Here is a 14675-nt window from a genome sequence, read left to right as displayed (position 1 = left end):
TTGTGTTCGTATGGTTTGGAATGACATGAAGATGTTGGGTAATGACATAATGATGTAAATAATGACATAATTTTCAAATATGGGTGAACTGTCCCTGTGCATAACTGCCTTTTGTGTCTGTCTGCTCTAGAGCAGATTTGAAAAATGCAGGCTGCTGGCCGAAGGTAAATTCTGTGGAGATATGCAGCAATCAGAAATGCATTATACTTTAATAGGCAAATTATAATGTCATCAATAATGGTTCACTTCTGCAAATTAGGCCAGATTGCTTTCACGGCAAATGCAAACCATATTGGAGTCCATGCAAACCGTAACCCAAGCAAAACGCGATTCCAACCAAGTTTGGAAAACTCAGAAGAAAATTATTTTTGATAATGTTAGTTGTGCAGAGATAGCACACTTCAGTTTTCAAATGCACTTGTGGTTTTAACCCTGCAATGGCGGTGAGAGATCAGACATGTGAAATCTTTCCCCGCTCACCTTGCCTGCTGAACTCATCGGCTTCGTGGTGCACCACTTCCTTGACTCGGCTGCCATAGGCCAATCTGGAGTCCTGATCAAAAGCTTTAAGGGTCTCGCTGGAGCTGTAGGACTTGGGGTTGAGCTTGCCGTCCTCACTGTCAGCCGAGGAGCTGGTGTACCGGCGCTCCGTGTCCCGCCTGGAGGTCAGAGAGCGGTAGGGTCTGCGTTCTTTCACTTCCATGGCAACCTTGTCTCTTGTCTCAACATCAAAGGGAGGGAAAGAAGCCAGTTCAGTCCGTATGATTCTACAAAAAGACACAGATGAGGGAAAAGACAATGATTAGGGCTTCTTGTAATCTTTACAGCTAAAACCTCAAATTTCTTACGTTTGGGATTGGTAATACACGTCTCTTATGCTTACCAAGGCTAAATTTATTGGATCAAAAATACAGTAAAAGTGGTAACATTGCAAAATATTACTATTTTTTCAATATTTTAAATATGATTTATTCCTGTGATAAAGCTAAATGTACTCAAATCAATCTAATATGCTGATTAGCTAAAGAAACATGTTTTAGTATTATCATCAATGTATAAAACAGTTGTGCTAAATAATATTTTTGTGGATTGGGATTTTTTTTTCAATATTCTTTGCTAAATAGTGAGTTCAAAGGAGCATTGTTTATTTGGGGAAAAAAGAAGAAGAAAAAAATATGCAAATTTTTTACTGTCACTTTTGATGCATCCTTGCTAAATAAAACAATATTTTTCATAAAAAAGAGAAGCAACATAAATTTACAAAACAGCATTCCATATTTAATCATATCTATTTATAGGACTCGACTACCCAGCTATTTTAGTGTGCAACTAACTCGCTCAGCTGAGAGGATTTAATTTGTTTTTCCGTCTGGAACATCCTAGAAGGACTGGTTAAAAAAAGATGATTTCTGGACAATCCTTTAAAATAGTTCTCCCAGTCTGTGTGACATTATGCAGCACTGCAGCTTCTCGAAAAACAGATTCCATTTTGATCAAATGCAGCACAACAAATCTTGTGGCCGTAAACTTTATGACTTGAATCCCCCTCCCAGCCTCTGAGATAAACGCTGCACTATCCAGCTGATTTTTAAGTGGCAGGTGTCCTTCTGTTTGGTCTGAGGTTTATACGCTGTGAGTCAACACCCAAAGCAACAATACACACTTATGACTCCTGTCACGACTACCAAACTGCAGCAGCCAACACTAAGATAAAATGGTGACTATTCTTCACAAAACTCTGAGTGAAATATTAAACATTGTTCACCTAAAAAAGACAGTTCGTCATCATTGACCTCTTGTTGACCTCAAACTGCCATGTGATTTCAGTAAACAAAGCTTTGTTACTGCCTAACTGTTTCGAAACGTTACGATGATCTCTGTGAACACATGAATCATGCGGTTTTACTGAGATCACCCCCCAACAGAGAAACAAAATATTTGCAATGAGTTTGTAAAAGGTGTTTTTATGTACGTTTGGTTGAGTTTTTGTTGCATTTAGACTGTTTTGACCAAAAGGGGTCACTCATTTTGAACACTTCAAAACTTCGGAAGTGAATCATTTTGCAAAGCAATTGGTTCAATTTATTTGAAGCAATGTTTCTCCCATAACTAATTGACACTATAAAAATAGGCCGACCCTTGTGGTTCTACTCGCACCGCTCCAAGTGGGATTAGAACTGATGTCTTTGTTAATAAAACGCTAATCAGTCGCTAACACACCTCTTGAGGCCAGTGGAGTGAGGTTTACACGCACAGCTCTAAGTTTGCTTCTATTACCCTCACCCCCTAAACTTTACTCGTATCCGAGTCACTGCACCAACGTTCTCCCCCTGGTTCTACTCGCCCCGCTCCACACAGGATTCAAACAGGTATTTCCAGCATGGGGGGAGGGGGGGGGGGGGGCACTAGCAAGGACGCTAAAGACTGCAACTGCACCTCTTGAGGACAGGGAGTGAAGTTTACTCATACAACACTTACTAACTGGCTTCAGTTACACTCACCTCCCTCTCCCTAAACCTCACTCCCATCAGGGTCACGGCACCAATTTTACCCCTCTGGTTCTTCTCGCCCAACTGCAAGCAGGATTCAAACTGCCATTTTTAACACAGGAGGCAGGCTCGCCATCTAGGACGCTAAAGACCACAGCCTGTAGTGTGCATCTTGAGGCAATGGGAGTAAGGTTTACTCATACAACTCATACTACCTGGCCTCGGTTATCCTTACCCCTTCTTAAACGATCCTCCCATCCGGGTCATGGCACCAAATGTAACCCCTACCATTCAAACCTGTATTTCCGGAATGGAAGGCGTGCACACTAACAAAAAGACCACAGCTTAAGAACGTCTGTTGCTAGTGCGCCTCTTGATACCAAGGGAGTGAGTTTTACTTTTACTTGGAAAAAGAGCAGATTGGACATACTGCAAAATATCTCCTTTTGCAATCTATGATGCAAAGAAATCCACATAGGTATGACATGAGGGACAGTCTATTTACATTTGTTGCATTATTCCTTTAACACACAAGGAAGGATTCTACATCATTGTCTGCCTCATTAATATCCCAGCCTCATCCCAAATCCTCATTACAAAGCCAACAGCATTGTGAGAAACATTAGACCTTCGTAATGCAAGCTTGTCTGCAATAATGCATGCAATCTCTGTAACTAAATGACACTTTCCAGCACAGTGTAAAAACAAAATGGCTGCGTAGAGAGAAATATATTGATGTAGGCACCACTGTGATATCACGCAACCTGACATCAATTTATAGGTCCCTTGATTTTCCCCGGACAGGATATCACAGAACCGGAGCTGTGGAGGAGGTATTAAACATGTCGATGTGGATTTATGAAGTTGATTAGAGGTTGGGTCATTGTTTTCTCTAAGGCTCACTTAAGATAGGGAGGTTTCCCTGCTTGATTCATTTCATTTCCTGGACTTCCGCTCAGATCCACATCAAATGTTTCTGACAATACAAGGTTTAGTATCTGTAATGGATTAAACCACAAAATTTCAGACATTTTAGACCAAAGAGCACTTTATTCATCCACTGCCTCTGCTGCAATGACACGCAATGTGGTGATAAAAATTGAATACACAATAATAAAAAAAAAGTCATGAACACTAAGTCACATTTCACCTCGAAATGTATACTATATATATATATATATATATATATATATATATATATATATATATATATATATATATATATATGTATATGTATATGTATATGTATATGTATATGTATATATATATATATGTATATGTATATATATATATATATATATATATATATATATATATATATATATATATATATATATATATATATATATATATATATACATACATACATACATACATACATACATACATACACACACACACACACACACACACACACACACACACACACACACACACACACACCTAAAGGATTATTAGGAACACCTGTTCAATTTCTCATTAATGCAACTATATCAACCATTTAGGGGTGTGGTCCTGGTCAAGACAATCTCCTGAACTCCAAACTGAATATCAGAATGGGAAAGAAAAGTGGTTTAAGCAATTTTGAGCGTGGCATAATTATTGATGCCAGACGGACCGGACTGAGCATACTACAATCTGCTCAGTTACTGGGATTTTCACGCACAACGATTTCTAGGGTTTAGAAAGAATGGTGAGAAAAGGGAAAAACATCCAGTATGTGGCAGTCTTGTGGGCGAAAATGCCTTGTTGATGCTAGAGGTCAGAGGAGAATGGGCCGACTGATTCAAGCTAATAGAAAAGCAACTTTGACTGAAATAACCACTCGCTACAACTGAGGTATGCAGCAAAGTATATGTGAAGCCACAACACGCACAACATTGAGGCGGATGGGCTACAACAGCAGAAGACCCCACTGAGCACCACTCATCCCCACTACAAAAATGTTGCCTGGTCTGATGAGTCTCGATTTCTGTTGAGACATTCAGATGGCAGAGTCAATAAATTTGGCGTAAACAGAAAGGGATCATGGATCCATAATGCCATTGCCACTGTGTAAGCTGGTGGTGGTGGTGTAACGGTGTGGGGGATGTTTTCTTGGCAAATTTTAGGCCCCTTAGTGCCAAGAAAACACATATATCTATATCTATCTATCTATCTATCTATCTATCTATCTATCTATCTATCTATCTATCTATCTATCTATCTATCTATCTATCTATCTATCTATCTATCTATCTATCTATCTATATATATATATATATATATATATATATATATATATATATATATATATATATATATATATATATATATATATATATATATATATTTACATACATTTTTTTTCCTTAAAAAAATCATTATTAAAATAAAACAATGAGATACTTCTTAAATTATAGAGTATAGTTATAAAATAGAACCAGGTATTGGTTGAATTAAATATTAACATTTTATTTTAATAATAAAAAAAGCGTTTACATCCAGATAGATAATTTTCATTAATATAATGAGAATATGATTTTTTTCACACTATATAAATGAAAATTATGGGATATAATCGTTATTGGTTATTAAAATGTCACAATTAATAAACAGTCCTTAAACAGGTGAAATTATCTTTACGCAAAATATAAATTCTATACAAAATTGAAAATACTTAATATGGCATTTTGTTCGACTGGATATAATTTTTATTATTTAATATAAATAAAAATATTACATTTATTTTTCAAATATTGGGTTATATGTACTATAATATGGTATAATTGTTTTCATGACAGTAACTGTCATGAAAATAATATAGTGCTGAAAAAATAATTGTACAAAAAAAACGTATCTATACTTGCACTTTAATAACTGACATAATGTTTGAATTTTATTTTAAATTAATTCGGTCTGAACTCAAAAGCTTTAATATTTTCATTACTGTAATGCGTTTTTTTCCACATTACAGTAATGACAAATATTCAAGATAATGTGCTTAACGTTCATGACAAGAGTCACAATAAAAATAAAAAATCATGATGAACCTAGAATAAACCTACAACATTTTTTTGACAATATACACAAAATCTTATGATTTTGAGCCTGGAAGTTCCTTTGTGAGATTGACCCTAGTGTCAGTCTCTTTCTAAGCTGGTAAAAAAAATAAAAAAATAAACCCACGCGTCAAAAATAGAAGGCTTAATCATAATGGAATTTGGTTCTAGATCCTCTTAAACGCAAAAAAAAAAAAAAAAAACAACAACAACAGTACGAGTGGGACAATATGGATGACCCGCTCTCAGCATTTCTCAGTAGATAAGCTCTTTAAGACCACTGTAATATAAATGTGTGGCACTCCCGCAATAATCCACAGTAAACTATATCTACCCCCCTTTAACCTGATAACCGTCACGAGGACGAGGACGCACTGAAGGTCTCTTTGTTTAAATTAGCTCAAAATTACTATCAGATGTAAGTAATTACCTTGACAAACTATACATCATTAAAAAGATCTAAGACTAAAGTTTAATTTTTTTACCTCTGTTTTATTCTCAAAGTCTTATAATGACCGTAATGTGTTAATATGTGCCAGGAGTTATGAATATGATCTTGGGCGTCGCTACCTTTTGATTGTAATATGCGCGTCATTTGCTCCCATTCATAAAAAAATCCTCCTTGGTCGTCATGAAGACACTCGACAAAACAACTTCCCTCAGGGCTTTTACTTCAAAAGTGTGCAGATGTGGAGAAATATTGATAGATTCTCACACGTTTGAGTCAAATTTCTATACAGAGAAGTATTATTTATTCAATCTTTATCCAAAATCCGCGGATGAATGATTATGAGAGCAGTAGGCTGTGATATGCTGTGTTTTCAATTCATTCTGGCAGCCGGAGGGCGCTGGAAAGCTGTACTACTGAAAATTCACCCCATGGGGAACACATGAAGAACAGACACACCATGTGACATTCAGGAAGTATCTGACATATGGACATATCCACACAGCTCCCTGGGATCGTCAGATCGCTATTTTATGCAGATAAACACGTTTTAAGACAATAAACACACAATCGCGGCAATATATGGTTGGTCTGTGTTCTTTATGCCATGTTGGGTGGTTTCATAATAGATGATATTTATAATGCAATGCTATTCCACATAGCTTTTAGCATTGTATATTTTCTGTCAGATTTTTTGACCCGAAGCTATATGAGATCACATATTGTTATATAAAACACTCTACATATAAAATATAAAGTGATATGAAGCAAGTTTTGAATAAAACATGATTTTAATCGTATAAATTGTTGTTTTGCTGGTGTGCTAAGCTAACATGCTAGCTTGCCCTAGATGCACCTGCCACTAAGTAAATACTTTATTTTTATGAACATTTTCTAAATGTAAAACTACTGAAATGCTTATTTGGACGAAATGCATTCAATAGAGTCTCAGTGAGGGTAAAGTGAGAGGTTTGATTTAGAAATGAGGTTTGAATAGAACAGTTTGAATAGAGAATCGTTAGTAATTATAATGCAGACAAAAGAATAATAATTGGAGCCATAACCAGTCCGCAGAAGTGTGAATGCCGGGGAGACAAACTGAATGGGGCAGTTTGCACCTCTAAACAATAGAGGCAATACAGCGACTGAAAGCTGAGAAGATGTGGCAATAAACATCAGTTGATATTTCAGCGATATCTCAAAATAAAATCACATGAAACGATCTTGTAAAACGTTTAATAAAATGCAGAGTTTTAGACTGATCATCTTCAGATCTGAAATATAACATGGTCAGACTTGTGGCTTTAGCTGTAGTGCATTTCTAGATTTCTCCAAGGCCCACTTCAATTTTATTTTCATAAAGATATATCATACAAATAAATTTCTAATAACTTTACAAAACTTTGAAGCTTATTATAGCTTTTTTTTATTATAAAAATATTATCATTTTGACTTTACAGTAAACTGCCAGGTGTCTGCTTTCAAATGAGACCATAATTATGCTTTTAGTGCAAAGGATTCACAAACTGTATTTGTTTTAGTCTGAGTATACATTTCTTAGGATTTTTTCAAAATTTAGAAATCAGCTTAACAGGTTAAACAGACTCTTTATTGCCAAGCCCATTGTGAAGTCGGGGTCACCTTTTGTATGGACTGGCAGCTGAAAAGATGGCCGTGATTAATGACTTGGAGACCTCTGCTCCGGGACCTCCGCTGTGGACAAAAACTGCTTTTCTCCTAAAGACCCACAAGAGCACTTCAGCTGCCGGACCGGAATCTCCAAACCATTTGCTTTTAGGTTACTAATTTTTTAGCATTTAGAAAGAGTCTTCTAGCTTATGCTAATTCATACAGAGACAAAAGAGCCTTTATGGCAACACTTGAGGGGGTTTTGTTAAAGTGCATTGTCTTAATTTCCTAAAGCTTCGCTTCAATGAAATCGCAGAGTAATGTGGAGATTCTGCGCATATGCCGTGCTCCTGAATATCCGGGGTCTCGCGTGCACAAGGGTGTACCTTTGGGGCCATGGGAACGCTTTCAGTCTTTTCAGCGAAGGAGCAGCCCGTCACTTACGCTTTGACAGCTGATGTCTAGTGCAAATACATATCTGTGAAAAAGCGTTTGACTGGCGTTTCTCTATGAAGAAACTATTTTTGCTCTCTGTATGTTTTTCTATGATAGTGTGTTAAGCTGTATGAATAATCTGGAAAACAAGAATAAAAGTCAGAGATGTCAGCTCCTATCTAATCCCCAGAGCTCTGTGGGCAATATATATATATATATATATATATATATATATATATATATATACACACACACACCTAAAGGATTATTAGGAACACCATACTAATACTGTGTTTGACCTTCGTCCTTCGTGTTTGATCATCTTTCGCCTTCAGAACTGCCTTAATTCTACGTGGCATTGAGTCAACAAGGTGCTAAAAATATAGCATCTTGCAGTTGATGAAGATTTGTAGGATGCACATCCAGGGCATGAAGCTTCCGCTCCACCTCGCAGATGCTCTATTGGGTTGAGATCTGGTGACTGTGGGGGCCATTTTAGTACAGTGAACTCATTGTCATGTTCAAGAACCCGATTTGAAATGATTCAAGCTTTGTGACATGGTGCATTTTCCTGCTGGAAGTAGCCATCAGAGGATGGGTACATAGTGGTCATAAGGGGATGGACATGGTCAGAAACAGTGCTCAGGTAAGCTGTGCCATTTAAACAATGCCCAATTGGCACTAAGGGGCCTAAAGTGTGCCAAGAAAACATCCCCCACACCATTACACCACCACCACCAGCCTGCACAGTGATAACAAGGCATGATGGATCCATGTTCTCATTATGTTTACACCAAATTCTGACTCTACCATCTGAATATCTCAGCAGAAATCGAGACTCATCAGACCAGGCAACATTTTTCCAGTCTTCAACTGTCCAATTTTAGTTAGCTTGTGCAAATTGTAGCCTCTTTTTCCTATTTGTAGTGGAGATGAGTGGTACCCAGTGGGGTCTTCTGCTGTAGCCCATCCGCCTCAAGGTTGTGCGTGTTGTGGCTTCACAAATGCTTTGCTGCATATCTTGGTTGTAACAAATGGTTATTTCAGTCAAAGTTGCTCTTCTATCAGCTTGAATCAGTCGGCCCATTCTCCTCTGACCTCTAACATCAACAAGGCATTTTCGCCCACAGGACTGCCGCATACCGCATGGATGCCGCATAATGGAAGGTTTTTCCTTTTCACAACATTCTTTGTAAACACTAGAAATGGTTGTGCATGAAAATCCCAGTAAACTGAGCAGGTTGTGAAATACTCAGACCGGCCCGTCTGGCACCAACAACCATGCCACGCTCAAAATTGCTTAAATCACCTTTCTCTTTCTTTCCCATTCAGACATTCAGTAGATCATTGCATTAATGAGAAATTGAACAGGTGTTCCTAATAATCCTTTAGGTGAATATATATATATATATATATATATATATATATATATATATATATATATATACACACACATTCTTTCGGTCTAAGACAAATTAGTCTGTTTAGGGGGGAGCAGATATAATATATTGCGGATTATTGCGGGAGAGCCACACATTGTAGATATAGTTTTTAACTTTATATTATATATATATATATATATATATATATATATATATATATATATATATATATATATATATATATATATATATATATATATATATATATATATATATATATATAAAGTTTCACTTGTTTCCATCCAGTTAATCACACAAAAAAATATGAGTCACCTTCACTGGTAAGTAAAGAAGTATTTTTCAAGAATTTCACATTATATACATCATCAAATGCTTTAGAATAAAGAACAAAAATCTGTGTGTTGCCTCAAGGCAACAATGTACCAAAATGGAATTGCATAAGGCCATAACAGAGTTGCAATTCTAAAAATATATTTGCACAATATTGTAATGCGTGTATAAAAATAGTAATACACATACTATAACTACACATATTATGATCTGCTCATTTTCTATAGCACTCTAAAAAGGTATAAAACTCAACTAAAGAGAGTGAGGATGAGTGATGAGGAAGATGAGGTCATAGTGACAATCCGGCAGGGAGAGAGTGAGGGCGAGATCAAAGATGGAGATAAGGATGAAGATGGATATGATAATTTGAAGTGATAACTTGATGTGATGGCTTTATGTAATGGTTCTGTAATACTTGTGTTCCACAATGGTACTATGTTGCCTTAGATCAACAGCTGAATTTGAAATGTTATTTTTATCAAATATTAAATTTGTAATACATTATATACTGGATACATGTGTTTGTTCAGGTGTCTGGTTAAAGAAATTGATGTTTTCAATAAATATATTTATTTTTTCAACATGAAAAATGTAAAATGTTTCAATTTGTCTGTTGTGGTACAATGTTGCCTTGAGGCAACAAACTTTAAAAAAATAAAAAATATATAAAAAATTATGAAGATTTGTATTGCTATTGTTAAAGTGTCCTATTTTAAGCAGGGAAAACACCACCACAAATGTGTTTTTCCTCATTGAAATCATATTGTGTACCATAGAGGGTTAAATTTGTTCATACAGACAACAACAATGTAAAAAACGAATCCCATTCACATGGATCTGGGAAAATGACTAAAAACGCTGTATTCTGCTGCCAGGCCAGTAGAAGCAGTATCATTTTCAAAAACGTGTACTTTGAAACCGTTTTCTTTTTCTTTCTAATTTCCTTTTCCAGGCCCCCAAATGCTGTTGTCATGAAAATTAATGGCTTTAACTCATGCAAAGTTGTCCAGTTTTTAGTTGAAAATGATGTGCCACAAAAACAGCCATTCAGAACATATTTGATGTTTAATATACAATTATTTGGAGCGGTTGGGCGGGGCTCCTCATAAAGCAAACAATAAATTCTGATGGTACACAGTATTTGCCTGTGGCCCACTTCTCTGACCTCATTCACCAATCAATTTGCTTTTTTTAATGCTATTTATGTATATTGTTTACACTGTCAGTCTTATACATTGATCTTGGCAGCTTTACTTTGTAAGCTTCAATTGAACAAATAATACGCTTTCCTGGAGTATTCAGGGCTTTTAATGAAATGTTATTGAATTGTTTATTGAAAATGCAATGAAGACAGCTCTCTGTTGTTCAGGTTTTGCTTTGTTTCCTTTGATTTTCTTTCATTTTAAACACAGCTGCAGCAAAGCACTCTGGGGAAAGGAGCAAATAGCATATCTATAAAACAATCTGCTGCTCAGGTATCAGTTTCCTTATACATTCAATGATATCGATCAGTTAGTCCGTATTCGATAAACATTCATGCACACCCTGTTTCCTGGTTTGGAGCCAAAGAAAGAAAAAAAAGTGTATATAAGGCAAACGCTGTCGTTTCCGATAGGGAATGAGGTGATGTTCTGACACCTCAACATATGGATCAGAAAAACAATGCAAGCTTGAGCATCTGCTATGGAGGAAGTAGGGCCTTGGTTAAATTCCTTTAAAAGTGACATGAAATTTGCATTCAATATTCTTTTTACAGCTGTAATAAGACATATTTATGAGTAAAAAAAGTATATTAAACAAGAAAAATGTAGAAAGGGATTTTATCCATTGGAAATTGATGAGTGAGCGTTAAATGTGGGCATTTTAATGTCAGAGGTGTCAGATGAATAATCTCTGTCTATGAGATAGATTGTGTTGGTAATACCGTAGTACTTTGATATATGGGTGTTTCTTCAACTTTGTGTACTTTTATGTCCCAAAGGTTGTTTTTAATAAAACATTTTTTTTTTTTTCACAGTCATATTAAAACTAAAACGTCTTACCATGCCTTCAACATGTTGAATGACTTTAGGTTTTAGCTTTATCCTCATCCCAGACTTCATCTAAATATTCAAATCCATTATAAAAATGTGTATTAGTACATGTTTAAAACAGGACATTCCCAACAAAGAACAACCAGTAAATTTATTGTGTGAAAATGATGTATATTATTTTATTTTATTTGTTTAATTATGGCTGTTCCATGGGCATAGCATCATCATTCCCACTTACACTGACCAAATTTGCCCCAAAACAATATTTTTATACAAGTTTGTATACTTGTTTACTCAGTGTCAACTGAGAAGCTGGAGAAAAACATGAAAAAATCTAAATGTGATAAAGAGAAAGCAAGGTAAATTGAAAATAATTAGTGTGTATTGACGTTATGCCAGTTATGATATTAGCCATAGCAAAACTATTTTCTACCAAAAATGTTTCCAATGTAATTTTCAATCAACACATAATTTTTTATACATTTAAAGAAGTGGTGGAAATGACAGTAAGTGTGAAAATATTATTTAATAATATACATGCATGCTATGTACAAATTATAGCTATAAAATTATCATAGCAAGACAGAGTAGTCTGTGATTTTAAACCAAATATGTTTACAATGTAATTTCCAACACAATGATACTAGAAACTATCAAATATGTCACACAATACATGTCATTTGAGATTTGGTGGAAATGACACAATTGTGGGAAAAGTTGCAGCAACCAATTCAACATGTAAGAGCTAAAAACTTGGAGGAAAGTGTGTGTAAATAATATTTTCTTTATTTTATTTGTGCATAATTGTCAAGCTGTAACTTTATCATGATGAATTAATAGTTCAAATAATAAAAATAAATAACTAATAACTACAGGAACATTTCCCAGGAAGTAGGAATTTTGGGGTTGTACTCCATGTTTTGACCGCAGGGACCAGGGTCTAAATGTAGTTCTTGCGTAAAAATGTCCTCCTCAGAAAGTCCCTGCTCACGTAATAGTAATTTTTTTCAAAGTTCAGGAAATTTCAGGGGTGGGACTTTGGTGCTGAACATGCTGATTGGTTGAGTTCACGCAGCATTTTGCTTGGTTGACTCTACTATTCGAATCAACGGAGTAAAAAACAAAACAAAACACCAATGGACCAACGACAAGTTTCAGTCTTTATTAAGCTTATATGCAGATGACAAAATCCAGCGTAAAATAAAGTCACACACAGTCCAACGTCCCCGCACTAATTTGCCTTATCTTCACGCCACTTTAGTCCGCGGTGAAAACAAAAAGATCTGGGGGGGAAAGTTAATGGGAAAATTGTACCGGGAAATTTCAGAGGAAATGCGGTTAATTAATGTATGCCAAAAGAAGCTTCAAATGTCACCAAACACAATCCATTCCTTGAGATGTGGTGAGAATGACACTGCGGTGAGAATTTGCATGGCTTTCGAATAACTTCATGATACTTTTCTAAACCAAGTCCAAAAACACTTTACGTTTGGTTAGTAAAGAAAGAAAATGAATACAATGGCATATCATTTACCTCTCTCTAAACTGAAATATGCACCAGCCGGTTTAGCAATTTAACATAAAAGAGCCCAAGACTCTGAATGTAAAGTCCCTACAGGGAGCAGTCAGGGCGGTACGAGGTCCCAGACCTGCTGTGGTATTATTAGAGCTTCATGTCCTAGTCTGGTGGCTCATGGAGCCCTCCTACCACAGATGAGATGAAATGAAAGGGTGCCATCTATATGCAAATGGTTTCGGTCTATTCTTGCAACAATTAGTGTGTGTGACAGTGTGAAAGTGAAGCTATTGAGCTCTCTGAATGCCAGCGTGGTCATCTATCTGTTGAAATGTTTGCGCTTTGATATGTCAACGTTCTTAATGCAAAGTTTTTGATAGATTGAAAAGTTTCTATGCAATATGCAGTACCATTTAGACGATTACAACAATCAATATGGTTTGCTGAACTATTACAGACACACACACACATAAAAACAGATTCAACCCTGTTTGGCGCAGATGGCTAACTAACAAACAGGCTAATTTCGGAACTGATTTATGACACATGGGACAAAACGGATCCTGATATAAATAAATCAATTAAGCACTATAGGGATATTTTATGTTTTTGAAATAATTCTTTTATACAAACCAAGGGGGCATTTATCAAAAAATACAGAAAAAACAATTTACGATTTTCTATTTGAATATATTTTAAAATGTAATTTATTCCTGTGATGTCAAAGCTGAATTTTCAGCAACATTTCTCCAGCCTTCAGTGTCCCATCCTTCAGAGATCATTCTAATATGATGATTTTCTCTTCAAGAAACTTGTATTATTTTTATTATTATCATCATCAATGTTGACAGTCTTTTATGTGTGGAAACCGTGATGCATTCTTTTCAGGATTCTTTGATGAATAGAAAGTTCAAATAAATCATGTTCTTTTAAAATAGAAATGTAATGTCCTTGCTAAAAAACTAAACAAAATATAATCTTACTGACCTTAAACTTTAAAACTGTAGTTTAAGTAGTTATGCATCTTCCTTCTTTTAAAGATACAAATTCACATTTCTTCTTTTTTAACTAGCTCTATAGCTCTAAAGGCCAATTAAATACAACAAAAGGGTGTAAATAAATATATTTCTGTACAAAACAACCCAGCAATCATATCTAGTTCCTATAAAAGCCCAAATTATGTTATTTTCCAAAACTAATGGCACATGTTTTGTCCCGTGCCTCAAGAATCTGAACAGCATCTTAAAGACTACTAAAGATCCTTTCTGTGGTTTGAGAACTTCATCCATCAGACACAGAGAGAGGTTTGCTCACAGCTGACCCATTGACACATGCTAACGCAGCAGGGGTC

General features: G+C 35.7%; 1 protein-coding gene across 10 annotated transcripts in view; it reads right to left on the bottom strand.

Annotated features, from left to right (window-relative positions):
* Nucleotides 1-14675, bottom strand: part of tenm4 (teneurin transmembrane protein 4) — a 294119-nt gene that overhangs the window by 217489 nt on the left and 61955 nt on the right. For all 10 annotated transcript variants that reach the window (XM_067450936.1, XM_067450931.1, XM_067450930.1 and 7 more), the window contains exon 2: nucleotides 481-767. In XM_067450936.1, coding sequence (XP_067307037.1) covers nucleotides 481-703 — 223 coding nt within the window. In that variant the 5' untranslated portion in view covers nucleotides 704-767. The remainder of the gene's footprint in view (nucleotides 1-480; nucleotides 768-14675) is intronic.

The sequence above is a fragment of the Pseudorasbora parva genome, chromosome 8, assembly GCF_024679245.1.
Source record: "Pseudorasbora parva isolate DD20220531a chromosome 8, ASM2467924v1, whole genome shotgun sequence".
NCBI classification, from domain to species: domain Eukaryota; kingdom Metazoa; phylum Chordata; class Actinopteri; order Cypriniformes; family Gobionidae; genus Pseudorasbora; species Pseudorasbora parva.
This window is presented reverse-complemented; position numbering and strand designations above follow the sequence as displayed.